The 20,697-nt window shown below is 35.0% G+C and overlaps 1 protein-coding gene across 11 annotated transcripts in view; it reads right to left on the bottom strand.

Moving 5' to 3' along the window:
* Positions 1-890: 890 nt before the first annotated feature.
* The window catches only part of LOC131524711 (protein mono-ADP-ribosyltransferase PARP6), a 34,210-nt gene continuing 14,403 nt past the window's right edge, over positions 891-20,697 (bottom strand). For 6 of the 11 annotated variants that reach the window (XM_058751989.1, XM_058751986.1, XM_058751985.1 and 3 more), the window contains 15 exons: positions 18,385-18,577; positions 18,037-18,168; positions 16,203-16,298; positions 16,040-16,132; positions 15,827-15,952; positions 13,822-13,887; positions 13,471-13,538; positions 13,324-13,372; positions 13,121-13,233; positions 11,555-11,627; positions 9,704-9,773; positions 7,691-7,770; positions 7,548-7,611; positions 6,177-6,261; positions 891-2,923 (listed from right to left, as the gene is read on the bottom strand). In XM_058751989.1, the coding sequence (XP_058607972.1) occupies positions 2,821-2,923; positions 6,177-6,261; positions 7,548-7,611; positions 7,691-7,770; positions 9,704-9,773; positions 11,555-11,627; positions 13,121-13,233; positions 13,324-13,372; positions 13,471-13,538; positions 13,822-13,887; positions 15,827-15,952; positions 16,040-16,132; positions 16,203-16,298; positions 18,037-18,168; positions 18,385-18,577 (1,411 nt within the window). In that variant the 3' untranslated portion in view covers positions 891-2,820. Of the gene's footprint in view, positions 2,924-6,176; positions 6,262-7,547; positions 7,612-7,690; positions 7,771-9,703; positions 9,774-11,554; positions 11,628-13,120; positions 13,234-13,323; positions 13,373-13,470; positions 13,539-13,821; positions 13,888-15,826; positions 15,953-16,039; positions 16,133-16,202; positions 16,299-18,036; positions 18,169-18,384; positions 18,578-20,697 lie in introns of those variants that run through there. The other 5 variants (XM_058751991.1, XM_058751993.1, XM_058751994.1 and 2 more) reach the window with 5 other exon arrangements.

Consider the following 20,697-nt stretch of genomic DNA (forward strand, 5'->3'; position numbering starts at 1 on the left):
AATGAATTAATGAACTGGAACTGCTGTATAAAACACTAAATAATAACTAAACAATTAAATCCAAATCAAATGTAATTTAATATTTAATTTACACAATATTTACTGAAAATCCACTAAAATGATCTGAATAATACTATAAAATACTATTTTTTTTTTTTTTACTAAAATTATACCAAGGAAATGTAATTTCATATTTAATTTACACAATATTTAGGGAAAATACACTAAAAAAAATTGAATTACTAAAGTAACATTTTTATTATTTTTTAATTGTTTTACTAAAAATAACATACTAAGAAAATGTAATTTAATATTTTATTATATATTAATATTTATTAATATTTTAAATTCACTCAAAAATATCTGAATTGCTAAAAAACAGCTGAAGTTTTTACTAAACAAACGATACTATTTTTACTTTACAATTTAAACTAAGAACATTTTAATACTTAATTTCACAATATTTTGAGAAAATGCACACAAAAATATCTGAATGACTAAACAATTACTGTTTTTACTACAATATTACTAATACAATATTTAGTGAAAATACACTAATACAAGAAAATGTGTATTATGAAACTGATGCATTTTTGTTGACCAATTAGCTGATATATCAGTTGCTCACTAGACTGATGATAATGCTCACAAACTTTAAATGTTTAAAAAGAATGAAGCCTGTACCACAGAGAGAATATTTCTAATCTAATGCTGATGATAACTGAATATTGCAAAGCACAGCCTGTTAATCACAGATTTAATGGATTTAAATGACTGCTGTCCACGTGAGTGAAGTGAAGCGAAAGCACCACCTGATGTAAAAAAAGACTGCATGGAAAAAACACATCATCTGCATCAATGAACATGAGGGAGGAATTAAGCATCTAAAATAGTGTAAAATCTCTTTATTTATTCAGTTCAACATCAGTTCCACCTGTACAAGCGCAGTTCATCTGACGGGTCTGTTCAACATCAGAAACAACAGAAACCAGATCCAGAGAATCCAAAGACCTGCTGACAACATTCCTCCTGTCCTTCATTATTTACAGCCTCCATCAGGCCTGCACGTCCAACACAGGTCCAGAAGAAAAGGTGCATGAGAGAATCAGTGCAGCACCCTCAAACAAATCATTTACAATCTCACAACCGCTCCGGGACGAGCAACAGAATCAGGAGAAACACCAGCAGTCAAACGTTTGGACACAAAACATCTGCTTAAATGACTCGAATCAAAAATATACTGTGCCTATGTATTGTTTAAAAAGGAAATTCTCCCTCTCTCTCTCTTTTTTTTTTTTTTTTCAAAATTGACAGTTATTTTTTATGGAATATCATATAAATGATTTATCCATGCACCACCTGCCAGCTTGTCAAATACAGGTAAAAATTAACCATGCCGGTTAACACATAACTCACTAGCCATATTGGCAGGTTATGATTAGTAAATTATGTTCATAATATTACTAAAACAAATCAAAAAGATGATCACACACTGGACGAATATTTTTAATATTACGAAAAACTTGCAAAAAAATAAAGGTGAAGTAGTTTAGAACTTTATTTTACTTTATTTTTATGATATCCACAAACAATGTCATAAATCTTTCAATTGAATGATTCAGAATCAGGTTTAAAAATAAATATATTTACTGATATTTTGTGTTTTGGCTCGTTCTGAATGGCGTGTAACTTTTTAAATTGAATTCTAAATGGTTTTAATACAATTCGATCAATTTTTGATCATTTTTTTCTGATGCATGTTTTTTATTTATTATGCATCTATTATTGTAATTATTTTAAAGCCTTTTTATGTAAAGCACAACAAATTAGCATTGTGCACTGGATTGAATTTACATAAAAATTGGTTGCAATCAATTTATTTTAGCTACATTTAAATAAACAAATTTTTCTAAATGTTAGTCAACTAAATTTATTTAAACGTAGCTAAAATAAATTGATTGCAACCACTTACCTTTAAAAATTATGTATCTTTTTTTTTGTATGCGTGTATATGTAGAAGAGACGATTGCAACTTGAATTGCACGCTAACTTTAAAAGACTTTTGACTTACATTTGTGAGATTTCAGAGTTTGCACGCTTTACTATTATTGTAACATGAGAAAACACAATAAACAACGAGTCTAAATGTTTGACTGCTCGTGTACGTCATCCTACTGCAGAGCTTTGTGGAAATCACCCACTCGGGACACTCGGGAATGTCTGAGAATGGAAATAAAGCTTTCAGATGACGTCACCAAAAAGCATAAACATGAGTAACGACGTGTCCCCGTCCTCTCATCCGCGTTCTGCCGGCCGATAAATCGTGTAAGCGGAGCCGAGCAACAAAAGACGGGAAATTGATTTCAGCAGGAAACTCAGAGATAAATACATCTGGGATATTAATACATGTCATCAGTCAGAAAGAGCAGCGGAGGAGAAAGATGAAGAAGACACGAACACAATAAAACGCACAGATTCATCATTTACTATCCAGAGACGCAAAAACCGCAATAAGCATTTTAAATGACTCTCTTGTTTTCACGTGTACAGATATTTAGTGTGAGAAACGATTCGTCAAACTGATGCCAAAAAGAGAAAACGAGCGACAGATGCGACTGATCTGGCCACACTCGGGCGAGTTCTGTCTCGTCCAATCAGGCGCCTGTCTGCGTTTGACTGACAGCGGCTCCGTGGGTTGTGGGCGGGGCTTATGGTGAAGTTTTCCTTCATCTCATTTCCTCGCGCAGGAAACCCCGCATCCATTGAGAAAGACAGGACGAAAGAAAGTAGAGATGGATAGAGTGGAGGAAAGAAACGCCTTCAGCTGGAGTAGATCTGGGTGCCGATCACACGCATGATCTCCTTCTGGATCTTGGGCTCCTGTGTGTTGATGTTTGCGTCTCCCACCTGACCATCCTCATACCTGAGACACACACACATCACATTAAAATAATATTTCATATGCAAAACTCAAAATTACAATATTCATGTTTTGGAACTGGTTTTATCTTGAAAGTAGCTTATCAGTGTTGTTATTGTTAACTAAAACTATTAAAACAGTTTTTCATTCATTTTGCAATAAAACTTGCAATTTTCGTTAATTGAAATAAAACTGAAATAAAACAAAATATAACATGAAAAACTTGAAAACAAATGAAAATTTAAAAATGTTGCCTTGGCTACTAACCGAAATAAAATATGTTCAAATAACAATTACAAAAGCACATAACAAAATGAAAACCAAAAACATAAAAATAAAAGCTAATTAATAAATACTATAAAAATACATAAATACAACTAAAAATAACACTGGTAACTAATGGTAACTAATTAACTATGGCTATCATGCAATATGTAAATTCAATCATTTATCAAACTGCCTGTCATAATTTTGTGCACTTTTTCCCCTTGCACATATCTATAATAATATCTGCATATACATAATTTACATGTCTGTGCTTTGTGACTCTCTCTCTCTCCCTCTCTCTCTCTCTATATACAGTGAGGAAAATAAGTATTTGAACACCCTGCTATTTTGCAAGTTCTCCCACTTAGAAATCATGGAGGGTCTGAAATTGTCATCGTAGGTGCATGTCCACTGTGAGAGACATAATCTAAAAAAAAATCCAGAAATCACAATGTATGATTTTTAACTATTTATTTGTATGATACAGCTGCAAATAAGTATTTGAACACCTGAGAAAATCAATGTTAATATTTGGTACAGTAGCCTTTGTTTGCAATTACAGAGGTCAAACGTTTCCTGTAGTTTTTCACCAGGTTTGCACACACTGCAGGAGGGATTTTGGCCTCCTCCACACAGATCTTCTCTAGATCAGTCAGGTTTCTGGCCTGTCGCTGAGAAACACGGAGTTTGAGCTCCCTCAAAGATTCTCTATTGGGTTTAGGTCTGGAGACTGGCTAGGCCACGCCAGAACCTTGATATGCTTCTTACAGAGCCACTCCTTGGTTATCCTGGCTGTGTGCTTGGTCATTGTCATGTTGGAAGACCCAGCCTCGACCCATCTTCAATGCTCTAACTGAGGGAAGGAGGTTGTTCCCCAAAATCTGCAATACATGGCCCCGGTCATCCTCTCCTTAATACAGTGCAGTCGCCCTGTCCCATGTGCAGAAAAACACCCCAAAGCATGATGCTACCACCCCATGCTTCACAGTAGGGATGGTGTTCTTGGGATGGTACTCATCATTCTTCTTCCTCCAAACACGTTTAGTGGAATTATGACCAAAAGTTCTATTTTGGTCTCATCTGACCACATGACTTTCTCCCATGACTCCTCTGGATCATCCAAATGGTCATTGGCAAACTTAAGTCGGGCTGGACATGTGCTGGTTTAAGCAGGGGAACCTTCCGTGCCATGCATGATTTCAAACCATGGCGTCTTAGTGTATTACCAACAGTAACCTTGGAAGCGGTGGTCCCAGCTCTTTTCAGGTCATTGACCAGCTCCTCCCGTGTAGTTCTGGGCTGATTTCTCACCTTTCTTAGGATCATTGAGACCCCACGGTGAGATCTTGCATGGAGCCCCAGTCCGAGGAGATTGACAGTCATGTTTAGCTTCTTCCATTTTCTAATGATTGCTCCAACAGTGGACCTTTTTCACCAAGCTGCTTGGCAATTTCCCGTAGCCCTTTCCAGCCTTGTGGAGGTGTACAATTTTGTCTCTAGTGTCTTTGGACAGCTCTTTGGTCTTAGCCATGTTAGTAGTTGGATTCTTACTGATTGTATGGGGTGGACAGGTGTCTTTATGCAGCTAACGACCTCAAACAGGTGCATCTAATTTAGGATAATAAATGGAGTGGAGGTGGACATTTTAAAGGCAGACTAACAGGTCTTTGAGGGTCAGAATTCTAGCTGATAGACAGGTGTTCAAATACTTATTTGCAGCTGTATCATACAAATAAATAGTTAAAAATCATACATTGTGATTTCTGGATTTTTTTTTAGATTATGTCTCTCACAGTGGACATGCACCTCGATGACAATTTCAGACCCCTCCATGATTTCTAAGTGGGAGAACTTTCAAAATAGCAGGGTGTTCAAATACTTATTTTCCTCACTGTATATACAGTATATATATATATATAGAGAGAGAGAGAGAGAGAGTGAGTGTGTGTGTATATATAGTCTATTTACTTCATATATATTTTATTTTTGGTAAAATCACTGCAAAAGTGATGTTCTTCCTCAGTAATTTTGTCTTGCTTTCAAGTACAAATTTCTATTTACCTTTAAAATTGAGATACATTTACTTGAGATGCAAAATGACAGAAGATATTAAGTCTGCTTGTTTTTTGAGAAAAAAAAAAAAAAAGTATCAAAATTAAGTGAGTTTTTGCTTCAAATTAGAAAAATATCATCCAGTGGGGCAAGAAAAATAATCTTGTTTTTATTTTGAATTAAGTTTATTTTTCTGACCCCAAACTAAACTGACACACATTTTTCAAGAAAAATTACTTAATATGTCATTTTGCTTCTCAAGTAAATGTATCTTGATTTATGAGTGTTTAAATATTTGTATTGAAAAACAAGATAAAAATCCTAATTACATTTTTTTTTTTTTTCAGTGTAGCTCTTTTTTTGTGATCTCGACATAAAATAGTGGAGTTTTTGACATAAGTTGTTTTTCTTTGTACTTTTCATGATTAATATAGTTACTGAAACTAAAATTAAAACCATTATAAAACAGATTTCCTTACTTGAAATAAAATAAATGTTAACAGAAACGAAATTAAATATAAAAACCTTTCAGCTAGTTGCCAAGGCAACATTCCTCATTTCAATTTAGCTTCATTAAATGTACTAAAATAACAAAACTAAAACTGAAATTAATAAAAAATGATTTAGACATATATAAAATAACAAAAATTACACTAACTGCACAAATTTTTTTTTTTTTAAATTAATGGAAAATCAAAAATAAAAATTCAATTAAAACATTAATAAAAACTACAATAATGATACTAAAATAACATTATTATTATTTATTTTATTCTAAAAACTACTTTTCTATGTCTGGATCATCAGAAAACAGCCATTTTACATGCATAACATTTTGTTATGACAAGTTCATAATAAAAATAAATTGAGATCACAAGAAAACAAGTGCATGGCCTCTTGGGGCTTCCGTAGATCGATCGATCAGACAGACACTCACACGAAGAAGAAGCGTGTGCAGACGTGGTCAGACACCGGACACACCCAGATGTTGCCATGTTTCTGCAGGTCTTTGGATGTGATCACTGTCAACACAGAAACACAATTAGCCTTTTTCACACTTCCGTGTTTCTGGCTTCCGGATTGGTTTTTCTTAACAAGAATGAGTTTGAGAATCAAGTCTTTTTATACAAATTAGAGATGATGAAAATGCTTGAGCTGCCGGTACTGTACTCTACAAAGTGCAAACATTTCACAATTAACTTTTTGCGTCAGCTCGGGTCATTAAATACAAGTTTCTTTAATTCTAAATGTGGCAGTTATAATTCAGTTAGTTTTGCCGTTCTGTCCGTTTGTGCATTATAACTCTCCACGTGAATTTTTTTCGCTATTATTATTATTAAAGTAATATTGTATTTTCGGTAACACTTGTTAACTATTAACTACAACTTTTCCCTCAATAAATTCTTAATTTGCTGCTTATTAATAGTTAGTGCGGTAGTTGTTAAGTTTAGGTATTGGACAGGATTAGGGATGTAGAATAAGGTCATGGAGAATAATGCATTAATATGTGCTTAATTAGCACTAATACATGGCTAAAATTCTAGTAATATGCATGCTAATAAGCAACTAATACGTGTGACCGTAAAATAAAGTGTTACCGTATTTTCTACTTGCTCTTCTTTGCATGTGATGGCGTAAATGTACATTGCATAATGTGCCCTGGGAAATACATATTAAACAAGAGATGACTCGAATTCATGGCTTTATTCCTATTCTATTATGTTGTTGTGTTGAGTTTAATGTGCTTCAACCGGACTCAGTTAGAATTGTTTAATGTATTCTTGGAAAAAATATGCATCTGGGCATAAATATTGGTCATTTTGAAGTAATTTATCATGATGTGGTGAGTAAATTGAGATAATACGCTCAAATGTACCGGAGATCAAAGACTATATAAAAGGGATGTCGGAGATGGAGAACAGAAACCATCCGGCGCTATATTGAGCGTATTATCTCAGGAGTCAGTGGCCATATAAGTTACAAACAAGTAAAATGTTATTTCTTTGTAGATTATATAACAACAACTCGGAAAACAGAGAAAACAGAAAAGGTAAGAAGCATTATTTGAGAAAAGGGCATACTGATATAATAAGTGCAGACCTGTAATGGAACTAACTTTACCCTGCGCTGACGTCATTTCTGATTTTTGTGAAAAAGGCTAATCATCTCATACATCAATCCTGGCTGAGAAACAGGATTTAACCGAACACAAGAGAATTTATTAAGCAATATATAAAAAAAATATATTTCTCTACTCAAGCCAAACCTGACTGGATTGTTAGAGCAGGTGAGATCTGAGATGTTTTACCTTCACAGAGAGCGATGCAGTTTAAGTTCCTGCTCTGGAGGAAACGCGACTGTATCGGGCGACTCTGTTGAAGGACAAATAACACACGTTTACTCCTCTGAGACGCCCAGCACAGGTCAAACGTTTTAATGTTTCTGTCGTACCTGTGGCATGGTGTTCATTCGATTATATCGCTGGACTAACTCATCTTTAGTGGGCATGCGATGCTGGCCCTTCCCCATTCCTGAACACATACAAAAATAGAAGAAATAAATCATCATTTGATCTCATATACATCCCTTTAACGGTGACATGATGCCGGTGCTCAAATAATCGGTCCACGAAAAAAACCTGAATTTTTATGTAATTTGCATTCTTTTTTTTCTTTTTTTTAATCTATGTATACAGTATTTTTTTTTCTTCTATAATTTATTATTTATACAGTATGCGAAATACAGCTTGGTTGATTTTGTTGCTGGTTATTTTTCTATGTGCAATTAACACTAAATACCCAGCTACTAACTAGACTGAGCTGTTGTTGTTGAATGGAAACATGTGAGATCGGACTGGACCTCGACTTGAGTAACAGCACTGGCACGTGCTCATGCACTGCAAAAATCATTTTTTTGGTCAGTATTTTTCATTTTTACTAAGAATTTCTTGTATAGTCAGTAAAAAAACATTCTTAAAAAACATTACAAAATTAATCTTAAGCTTTTATATTATTATTTTACATATTTTCATCCCATTTTTTTTGTCTTTTCAAGTAAAAATATCTAAAGATTTTTTAAAATTAAGATGCAGTTACTCGAGAAGCAAAATTACATTAAATAATAATAATGTTCTGAAAAACAGATCAAAATTAAGCAACTTTATGCTTAAAAAAAGAAAAAAGAATTGTCAGTGGGGGTCAGAAAAATAATCTTGTTTTCCCTTATAAATAAATGTCACGTTTCTTACCTCATTGGCCGATTTTTTTAATTTACATTTTTTGCAATTTTTTACAATTACATTCTTCAGAAAACAAGACTTCATATCTTAGATATTTATTAATGTCTAAAGTCATTTTACCTCTTGAATAAATGTAACGATTTAAGAATGTTTAGACATTTGCACTGCAAAAATGAAACAAAAATTCAAAAAACAAAATCATTGTTTTAAGTTGAAGAAATTAACAAAAGGTAGAGCAGATTAGACTTAAAGAGAGAAATTTGCTAACGAGGTAAGAAAAATAAACACTGAAAACTAGTCCTTCCCAAATTTGATTCTGAAGTAAAAGTATACCGTTCAAAATACTGATAAAGAAAATGATTGTTTGCTGTGTGGAAAAGGAAAAACAATTCAGCACATACACGTACGTACAGTACAAAAAAATATATATATATATCACAGATTCAAAAAGAGTGTCCACGCACAACAATGCAACATTCATATGGATCAGAAAACAGACTGAGGTGTTTGTTAGAGAGAGACTGAGATGTGATGAAGAACCCACAGCAGGGTTCCCACAACTTGGTTAACTTCAAATTCAAGGACCTTTCAAGGACTTTCCAGGTCCAATACCTAGAAATTCAAGGACTTAATGTGGGGACACAGTTCAAGTGAGAGCAAAGGTTACATCGCGTCAGCTTGTAAGATACATTGTTACAGTTTTCATGTGTCAAACACAACTATGCAAAAAAGCTTTTTTTTTTTTTTGCATTTATTTTTGGCCATATGACAGAAATCTGATATTTGTCGTATTTCTGTTTTGCATAAAATTGAATAATATTTGGTATGTACTATACTGTATTCTAAAATGATCTGATATTAACTTTTGCATGGATTTTATTGAAAAGAGCTTAGGCTCATGTAACCAGAAGTTTTAAGATATATGAATATGCTTTTAAGTTTTTCTTGCCTCATGGCTTTACATGATCTTAACAAGCAAAGCAATTCAACATTACATCCTTTGGATCTCTGGCAAGCCGTTCTTTGTAATCTTCTTTGGTGAGCCACATATCTTGAAACTTGCATTTTCCAGTCATCACGTTTCAGCCTATTTTTGCAATGTTTCACGGTGTGTCTGTGAAACGTTGAGGTACCATCTTAGTAGTTTCGTGTGCGTGTGAACGTCATGGCAACGAACAACACAAAGTACCTCACGTGAGAAACACTTAACGTAACGCATATCGTACCTGAGTATCCAAAGGAAATACTGGATATGGGGCTCAGATAGATGCCCTTCCCGTACGCTGCTCCATGCAGCTTTGATGAAAGAGAAGAAGAGGAGGAGAGAATTACACGCTCTGCACACGCTCCCCGTGAAAGAAGAGAAACACGCCAGAAACACTGAGCTGTGGGCCAAAGAATCACAGCAAGACACAGAAAGCACACGAGCACAGACGTCTGATGGGATGCATTCAATGAATGAAGAAGAAAGCATCATGAGAGATGGAGGAAAGCGTGAGGAAACAACCAGTGAAGCACTTAGGAAGAAGACGGGTGATGATGATGATGAATATGGTTTCCCTTGAAGATGCATGAACATGCAGCGTAATTAACGTTCGGTCTCATGAGAGTTTATAGCTGTATGACTGAATGAAACGATGGACATCTTTCCAGGAGAAAAGCATGACATGAACAAGCACCAGATGATATGAAAATGACCCACATGGAATTGAAGATGGAAAGTTCTTTTGATTCTAAGAGGATTTAGTTGTTTTTCTGGTAAACTTCATCTTCAGTGTTGAACACAAACCCTCTAGAAACCTCATCAAACGCCACTGATCTCACAGTCTTCAGTGAAGCGCAAAGAAACAAAGCTCGAGAACGACATTTATTTGAACTGTTCAGAATAGGATACTACTATAATGTTCTGTATCCCATAATGCAATGCAACTTCACCTTGCATTTCCAGTGTGATGAATGAACCGGAGGTAAAATCCGCCATGATTTGTAACATCATAATTTGATCAGTCTGACGAAACTTCATACATTTTTATACTAAATGGGATTAAAAATGCTAAAGAAAATATTTATTTCCAACATGATAAGTGGACGCCACTCACTGCACTTCACAAAATGATGTTCTTCTTCAGTATTTTTGTCTTGTTTTCCAGCACAAATATCTAAACATTCAAGATACAAAATAACAGGAAAAAGATAAGTCTTATTTTTTGAAAAACGTACAAAATTTTATACTTGAAACAAAAAAATGATATGAACCATTCAGAAAAATAAACTAGTTTTCCTTTTGAATTAAGTCCATTTTTCTGACCCCACTGACTGATATTTTTCCTTGTTTTAAACATAAAGTCACTTCATTTTGATCAATTTCTCAGAATACAAGACTTCTTACTTTATGTCATTTTACTTCAAGTAAATGTATCCTGATTTCAGAATGCTGAGATATTTGTCCTGGAATAAACAAACCATTCTGCTAAGAATTAAACATGCATTTTACATTGGATTAAATTGCACACTAAATTGGATTAAAAATGCATAATAATCATTTAATTTCAAAGATGATAAGTGAATGAGGCGATACAAAAAAAAAAGTTTTTCCTCAGTATCTTGTTGTTTCCCAGTACAAATAATCTTAAATCAAGATGAAAAACGACAGCAAAAAGATAAGAAGTCCCGTTTTCTGATCATAAAATGTAAGTGATAAGAAAAAAAAACACTTTTGAATTTTGAACCATTTGTTTTAAAGCTAAAGTCAAAAATCAAGGCTTGCTATCTTTACGTCATTTTGTATCTCAAGTAAATGTATCTTGCATTAAAAAACGTTTAGATATCTGTACTGGAAAACAAGAGAAAAAATATTGAAAAAGGAAACCATTTCTGCAGTGAGAATTCAATGAGGTCGAGTGAAACAATGTTGCATTTTACTGTTTCAAATGTTGCATTCTGTTTCACTTGCTACTCTTACATAGTCACACACTGTGAAGTAAGCGGTATGCGAGTATTCCATTCTGAACGTGAGAACATGAGCTGTCCAATGAGGAGGTGTGTCTGAGGTCAGCTGACCGATGGCTTTTACATACCTGCAGTTTAGTATAAGAGGCATTGACCAGTCCATTCCTCAGAACCGAGTGCCAGTTCTCAATATGGGAGCCACTAGAGAGAGAGAAACAAGTGATGATAAAACAAGTGAAAAAAATCCCACAGACCTTGATGGTGCCGGACTCTTTGGACCAATACGCAAACTACCTAAGACACCGTCGCAACTAGCAGACTTTCTAGCAGCATAGTTGTGAGTTTTGCACAGTCATGCACCACTCGCTGTTCAGAAGATGTCAAACTTCAGCTTTATAAATGTGACTGAAAAAATCTGATGACCTGTACAGTATGATGTAACGCTCGTGGAGGAACAGCACAGCAGCTGTTCGTTAAATCTGGCACAAGTTTATTTTTAAACACAGACGTCTGGAGCTATTTCTGAGTTATGCTAGTCTTTTGTTGGCTGTTTTTGAAAGACTTTTATTTCTTGCAAGGTCTAAAAGTGGAAATGTGTCCACAAAAATAACACAAAAAGCACAGAAATAGCACAAAAAAAAAAAAACTGGCGTGTTTTCCAGTGGTGTTTAAATTTATACCACATTTATAAGTCTGCAGCCGATATAAACCTGTCATTATTTTTAATGCTCTTGATATTATTTCTCTGGTGGTCTGTCAGGATCATAGGAAACATTGAGCTCTGAAGCTTATAAATCTGATTTCTTGGCAGATTTAAATGAATAAGGTATAAAACAGGCCCTGAAACTCTTATAAAATGTCACATTTTCGTTCTTAACCTACGATTCATTTTTTTTTTTTTGTCTGAAATGAACTAAATTGAAACATTATATAAACATTTTCACTTTATTGCATGACTTTGTTTGTTGAATTCAATCAAATAAGACAAGAAACTTGAGAGCAAACACCATTTAAACTATTTAAAACTAATCTTGACATTCATTTAATGTTGGATAATAGATATCTCTCATTAGAAGATCAGATTTGTGCTTTGGGATCCCAATTTGTACCCTATTCATGCAAAATGCAGCCATTCTAAAAGCAATGATCTTTAGCACAAAAAATAAATAAATAAATAAAAAATACAGTTGTTACACTGAATACTGCACCAAACTAGAATCCTCCCATTATATTCAATAAAGCAAAATGTAGTTTGCAATCAAAATTTAATTTTCAATCAAAATATAATTTGTATTCAAAATGTAATTTGTAATCAAATTACATTTCTAACAGTCCCTGCTGCAACATGTAGTTTGTTGCACTCTATCACTTGCATTTACTGCAGACATGTTTTTGATTATAACGGAGGCATTCTAGTTTGTTGTTTTTGAAAGAAGTCTCTAATCTTTTCATTTTTGAAACGAAACCAAGGCTGCATTTATTTGATCGAAGTTCACACCAAATTTTCAATGCAACATTGAGTGCAGATAGATTTGTTCATTCTAAACAAAGCATTCGGGTTGGCTGCGTCGTTCAGCGAGTGCAGACGGTGATGTGATCGGCTCTGACGTGAGTTTGATTCTCTGAGACGTGTGTTTGTGTGTGTGTGTGTGTGTGTGTGTGTGTGTGTGTTTCTGCAGGTCACTGTGACTCACTGGAAGGCGAAGGTACTGCCATAGAGTTTCTTTGCGGTGCGAAATCGAGCTTCTTTTGCAGGCGGGCTGCTCAACAGCAGAAACTGATGAGATGTGTGCATGAACTTCAGCTGCTATAAACAGCAAAACATACAGATGTGAAAATGAACAAAGGCAACTTAGAAAAGTTAAGCTGATCTTGCATTTAAAAGTGTTCATCTTACCCTACTGAGTGGCAGCTTGACAATATGAGACCTGTTACTGGATATGATCCTGCGGAGAGAGACAGATCAAATAAACCATCAGACGGGTCTAAACTCGCTTACCGTGGTAAAATCCCTGTAATGCCCACCTGTTGCTTATTAACTCACCACTGCAGTAACGGATGAGCCAGAGGATCCAGTTTATCCATCTGCTTCTTAATCTCCAGATACGAGCCCTGAAAATACAAATACAGTCACAGAAAAACAGCCTCTGACAACTCATTTATCAATATCATCAATTTCTTTTTTCAAACTTTTAATTTAGTCTTTGTACGATTTAATAAGGATATTCCACAGGAATGTTGTGGGAAAGATATTTTATAAAGACTTAAGCAAGTAAGCAAGTAGACTGACTAAAAAGCTTTCTAGAGTTCCTCAAGACAAATCTGGACAATAAAACCAGATACATCATGAAATATTAATGAACATATTTGTTAATCTTGCATTCTGACACAGTACCTGCGTCATTTCCCGAATAGACATCACACTGTCTAGAGCTTTCTGCAGACGCTCATAATTCTTCTTCTGTTCGGCACAGGAGCAGTACAATAATCACACACACACACACACACACACACACACACACACACACACACACACACACACACACACACACACATACACAAAGGAAGGAAAGGTTTGATCCTGGTTAAAGTTGAAGTCAAGCTGATTTGAATCTTAATACACTGCAAAAAATAATTTTCTTACTCAGTATTTTGTTTTTGTCTTTTTCAGTGCAAACATTCCTAAATCAAGATACATTTACTTAAGAAGCAAAATAATGTCTTGTTTTTTGAACAAATGAGTTGATGCTTAAAAACAGATGTTGTTTTCTTGTTTTAACCCTTGAGCTGTACTGAAATTCAGCACCTAATTTGATGTCAAAAATGAGCAGCCTTTTAAATATTGCTTATCTCTAATTATATCATCACCAAATCTTTGTTTTCTTTCAGTTATCATAATTAGCTGTGTTTCTTTTTGGAACTGACTGATCGTAGGCCTCATTGATTTGAGCATTTTTGAGTGAAAAGAGCATTATTTGTGGATAATTTTGCCAATGTTCACTCAAAACCTGAAGTGCACGAGCTCTGATCAATGAGGCCTGCAATCAATCAATTCCAAAAAGAAACACAAAACTGTGCTAATTGAAAAAAAAAAAAATTGATTGAATCCAGGATTTGGTGATAATATAGCATGATGAGAGATTTATAAACAACTTTTAAAAGGCTGGAAAAAGAAAATCCTCTCCAGGTCAAAATGACAAGAACACAACACGAGAGTTTATATTAGAAACTCACTTAATTTTGATAATTTTTATCAAGAAACAAGACTTAATATCTTAAGCCATTTCGTCTCTCAAGTGATTGCATCTTGATTTAAGAACGTTGAGGTATTTGTACTGAAAACGAAAACTAAGAAATAAGAAATTAGAAAATGATTTTTGGCAGTGTAGTTTCAGTACATCATAAACATGCGGTGCTTGACTGATGTACGGAAGACCGTTTCCACCACTGAATAAAAAATAAAACAAGGTCTTTTAATGCAATTTCAAGTTCAAATCTCACAAATTTGACTTTTTTATTGCAATTCTGAAACAAAATGAAAAAACAAACAAATGTGGCCCTGGACCGCAAAACCAGTCATAAGGGTAAATTTTTTGAAATTGAGATTTATACATCATCTGAAAGCTGAATAATTAGCTTTCCATTGATGTGTTTGTTAGGATCGGACAATATTTGGCCGAGATACAACTATTTGTATACATATACATTGTGTGGGTCAAAATGATCCATTTTTCTTTTATGCCAAAAATCATTAGGATATTAAGTAAAGATCATGTTCCATGAAGATATTTAGTAAATTTCCTACCGTAAATATATCAAAACTTCATTTTTGATTAGTAATATGAATTGCTAAGAACTTCATTTGGACAACTTTAAAGGTGATTTTCTCAATATTTAGTTGCAATAGTTGTATCTCGGCCAAATATTGATCTATCATAACAAACCATACATCAATGGAAAGCTTATTTATTCAGCTTATTCAGATGATGTATAAATCTCAATTTCAGAAAAACTGACCCTTATGACTGGTGTTGAGGTCCAGGGCCACATTTGAAAATCTGGAATCTGAGGGTGCAAAAAAATCTAAATATTGAGAAAATCGTATTTAAAGTTGTCCAAATGAAGTTCTTAGCAATGCATATTACTAATCAAAAATCAAGTTTTGATATATTTACGGTAGGATATCTTCATGGAACATGATCTTTACTTAATATCCTAATGATTTTTGGCATAAAAGAAAAAAGTCAAATTTTGACCCGTGCAATGTATTGCTACAAATATACTTGTGTTACTTATGACTGCTTTTGTGCTCCAGGGTCACAAACGTGTTTCTGATGCACAAAATCGAATTTGCTGAGTAACAACCAATAGTTCATATGAGTGCAAGTAGAGACGGTCACCTTCGGGTTGAAGGCGAGCGTTTTGGGGTCATTGGGGTCGACCACAGACGGATACGGCTCAAAGATGATGCTTTTACGGGGCGACTCGAGAGCGGCGCGACACATGGCCACCAGCAGGTCCACCACCTGAAGATCAGCATCACACAACATTTACTCTACAACACAACACTAAACCTCAGCACGCAAGACCAATGAATGGAGCTCGTGACGCACCTCAGCGCCAGTGGCCACCTCCTCAGCCGCCCCGGACATCACTCCCAGCGTGTAGAAGGAAAACACACACAGCTCTCTCGTGCAAACCGCGGGCTGGCGGGAAGAAACCGACCAATCAGAGCAAAGAACCCAGCTTTAGCCGTGAGCAAAAGCTGACGCTCACCTTCAGCATGGATCCGTTCTGGAAGACATGCTGCTCGTCACACACCACGCAGTATTCGTTCAGAGTAGGGATCCGCTGCTCAGAGTATTTCATTATCTAACGGAGGAAAGACAGAGACGATGATCAGAAGAAACGCTGAGCTGATGAGATCCTCTGTCACAGGAAGATCAAAGAGAATCGCAGCGCAATCACAGCGGAAGTGGAGCGAATCATGAAGCTGTTGTGTAATATGATGATGATGATGATGATGATGAGTGAAAAACACACACTGGAAACTGCATTTGGATGGTGACATTTTAATACGGCAGCATTGTTGAATTGGTTGACACATATTACAAACAAGTTGATTAAATATTATTCCAATTCTAGATGCTGATTAGTCAATCCAGTGTTCCAGCTGTGCTCAAAATACACACTATGCACAATACCATACGTTTGGGGACGGTAAGGTTTTTAACCCTTCTGCTCACCAAGGCTGCATTTATTTGATCAAAAATACAGTAAAAATGTGAAATATTATTGCAATTTTAAATAACTGTTTTCTATGTGGATATCTGTTCAAATGTATTTTATTTCTGCGACGCAGCGCTGTATTTTCAGCATCATTACTCCAGTCTTCAGTGTCACATGATCTTCAGAAATCATTCTAATATGCTGATTTGCTGCTCGAGAAACATTTCTGATTATTATCAATGTTGAAAACAGTTGTGCTGCACAATATTTTTGTGGAAATTTTTCATGATTCACAGATGAATTTGAAACAGAAATCTTTTATGAATGTCTTTACTGTCACATTTGATCAATTTAATGCATCCTTAATCTCTTAAAAAAAAAAGTCTTACTAACCCCAAACAGCAATGATGTAAAACAGCTATTATGTGCATCACGTTTCACAAAATCACATTTGAATGAATGTGAATGTGTCCTAAATTTAGCTGTGCTGCTAAGCAATAAGGTTCGTGTTATATAATGCTATATTGTGAATATTACTATTCTTCACGCTATAGCACGGCCTCTTGAACCTTATTACTGTAATAACAGCACGGTTATGAAATAATCACAGGTTCATTTACTACATTACAGTTGCACATCACTCCATCATGTTCCTTTTGAACTAATAACTGCAGTTGAGCAAAATATTTCATAAGAGATTTAAGAAACGAGAGCCATTTAAGAATGAAAATCTGAAAAATGTCTTAAGATAAACATATACAAGCGGTCAAAATGGTAAAACAAAATTTGTGATTCCAGACTACTGAACATATTGTTTTATCACCCTTGGTGTGAATTATTTTTCAATAATTTAGTGGACTGTTGCTTATTCTGTATTGTTTTTCTTTGTATTTTTCATTTAATTTAATTTAATTTTTAAACTTCAAAATAAAGCTGCACATTTTTGGTAGGTGCTTTAATCCTGTGCGTCATTAATGCATATTAAAATTTGTTATTTTATCACCTTAAATGTGCATTAATTTAATAGACTGTTGCTTATTGTTTTTTGCTAATTAATTTCTAATTTCATTTCATTTATAGTTTAATGTATAATTTAATTCAATTTAATTTAATATTTTTTTTAATTTAATTTAATTTAATTTGTTATTTAATGTAATTTGTATTTTTTTTTTTTTTTTTTTTAATTCAAAATAAAGCTGTACATTTTTGGCAGGTGCTTTAACCCTCTGCGTCATCGTGATTATGACCTTTTATGAGATTTACAGTCCGTATTTAGCCTCACTAAGACGCTGCACTCGACATGCACGGATGTGATGTTGGGATGGGCATCATGGGAAACGATGAAGTCGTGCGTATCGCTGAGGCTGTAGTGTGACAGTACCTGCACGAGGAAGCCGTACTCCAGCGTGGGGATGTTCTTGCAGTGTCCGCCCGCCTGGGATGAGAAAAACAACTCAATCAGCTGGCGGGTGGTAATCTGCGCAGGGGCCCTGCCCGCCGGGACAGCCACAGTCTGATGGGTTAACGGAGACAAAGCATTATGGGAAAGGTGCCAGCCAGCCGTGTTAGGCGAGGGGATGTCGGAGGGCAAAGAGGCTGAGGGTTGGGATGAGGGACTGTGCATCCATGTTTTATCTGGAGGCCCTAGTGAGGGGTCACGGGTATGGAGAAGCAGGGAGAGAGTGTTTGGAAAGGAAAGCGTGCAGTCGGGGGAAGACGGGATGCTGACCTGGCTGTTCGGAGGATAGCTAAACAGCTCCCCCTTGGGGTTCTTCATGGTACAGGAGATGGAGCGGTTCATGAGCCGGGTGACTCTGAGCTCGGGCACGTTCAGTTTGCCTTTCAACACTGTGTCCTGGATCAGGGGGAAACTGGGAGACCTGGAGCCAAGATGGAGGCCACAGCCAGCGGATGAGTTCACGCTGGAATTACCTTAATTACGCTTGCCGACTAGTAGAAAGCAGAACTTGCACTGCAAAAATGACTTCTTATTTAAGTGTTTCTGTCTCGTTTTCCAGTACAAACATCTAAACATTAACTTCAGTAGCAAAATGATAATGGAGGCCAAGTCTTGTTTTGTAAAAAATGAATCATAATTAAATAGGTTTTTGCTTAAAACTTGAAAAAATTACTTCCAGTGGGATCAGAAAAACAAACTTGTTTTTCCCATTGAATTTAGTTTATTTTTCTGACCCCACAGGCATATATCTTTTCTTGTTTTAAGCTTAAACTCACTTCATTTTTATACATTTTTAACAAAACAACTTGTTGACTTAATATCTTTTATTATCTTGCTTCTCAAGTACCGTAAATAAAAGATCAAGTCTTGTTTTGTTAAAAAATGCATCAAAATTAAATGGGTTTTTGCTTAAAACATGAAAAAATATATTTTAATGGTGTCAGGAATATAAACTTGTTTTCCCATTAAATTTAGTTTATTTTTCTGACCCCACTGACAGATATATTTTCTTTTTTAAGCTTATTTTTATTTTTTATTTTTTACAAAACAAGACATAATATCTTTTGCTTACTTGACCTTTTATTTACTTGATAAGCAAAATAATAAAAGATATTGGCTTGTTTTGTGAAAAATGCATCAAAATTAAATGAGTTTTGCTTAAAACAAGACAAAAAAAAAAAAAATCTGCCAAATGGGGTCAGAAAAATAATCTTGTTTTCCCTTTAAATTAGGTTTATTTTTCTGAGACCATTGGCAGATACTCACTTATAATAAAATACAATACTGTTTTGTTTTTTTTGTTAATAAAGCTCAACAGTCGGGCTCAGGAAGCAAAATCATCATTCAAAATCTCCTTAAAATAAATCTTAATTTAACTAAACCTTTCATTGCAGGCTTAACAGTATATGATGATAGCCCTGCTGTAGCTCAAACAGCATGGCATTAGCAACACTGCATTGGTTTCAATTCCCAGTGAATGCATGAATCGAAAATATATATATAGCTTGAATGCAAGTGTACACAACTATGCATAACACTGTTTGCCAGATGCATGAATGTACAGGGCTCGACATTAACAACAAGTGGATTTTGTGAAGGGGCAAGTGAAAGAGACATGAATAAAACATCAATAACAAAAAATAACTAGGGCAGCACCGAAACTTCGGTGAGAATGATTCTGATTTCATTCATTTCAGTGTAAACGTATTGACAGTATCAAGGTTGCATCAGCTGAGGCTTGTGCAGTCTATTATAATAATCTGACTCGTGGAGAAATCAAAACTAATAAGCGCACCAGCACACACAAAGAAACAAACATGAACAAACATAGTGCGGTAGAAAAAAAGATAAATGTTCTCTATAACATATGATATAGGTAACGACTGCAAATGTGACATTGATTTTATACAACAGTAGTTCATTACACAAACTGTCTTACATTTTAGACACATTATTGACCGTTTTTACTAACGAAAATAGTTCTAAGCAAAGCCACAGCAGAACAGTCGCGCATCTCCGAGCAACACACAACGGTGTTTCGTTACTGAATGATTCAGCATTTTTGAACGAATCAGGTGAGTCAATGATTCAGTGAGCCAATCAGTGACTCGCTCATTAAGACAGTGACATGCCGCAACCTACTGATGGTTTGGTCGCATACTTAAAAGTATCATTGCATTTTTCCAACAGATTTATGTTTAAAAACATTAATCTTATAATATTATTTATGCATTTGCAATTTTCCTGTGTAAATGCATTTATGGAACCTCTTATCTTCATTAAACCGTCTGAGTAAATACATCTAAACGGCACTTTCGATGCAGCTTCAGTTTGTTGATACTGATTTCATTTGAATAGTAACAACCATACAGAGTCTAATTATTCTAACTGAATGTATTGATAAAATTTAAGAATTTGACGTCAATGATGACATGTACATTTAGTAAGGTTAGGAAAATATTGCCTTTCAAGTTAAAAAGTGTCCTAGAAATCAATTTAAGGCAAATATCACAAATATGCTGATTAAAGTAAGACCACATAGAGCAGCGATGAGGCGATTGCTTCAGAATGGATTACATTTAC

The sequence above is a fragment of the Onychostoma macrolepis genome, chromosome 18, assembly GCF_012432095.1.
Source record: "Onychostoma macrolepis isolate SWU-2019 chromosome 18, ASM1243209v1, whole genome shotgun sequence".
NCBI classification, from domain to species: domain Eukaryota; kingdom Metazoa; phylum Chordata; class Actinopteri; order Cypriniformes; family Cyprinidae; genus Onychostoma; species Onychostoma macrolepis.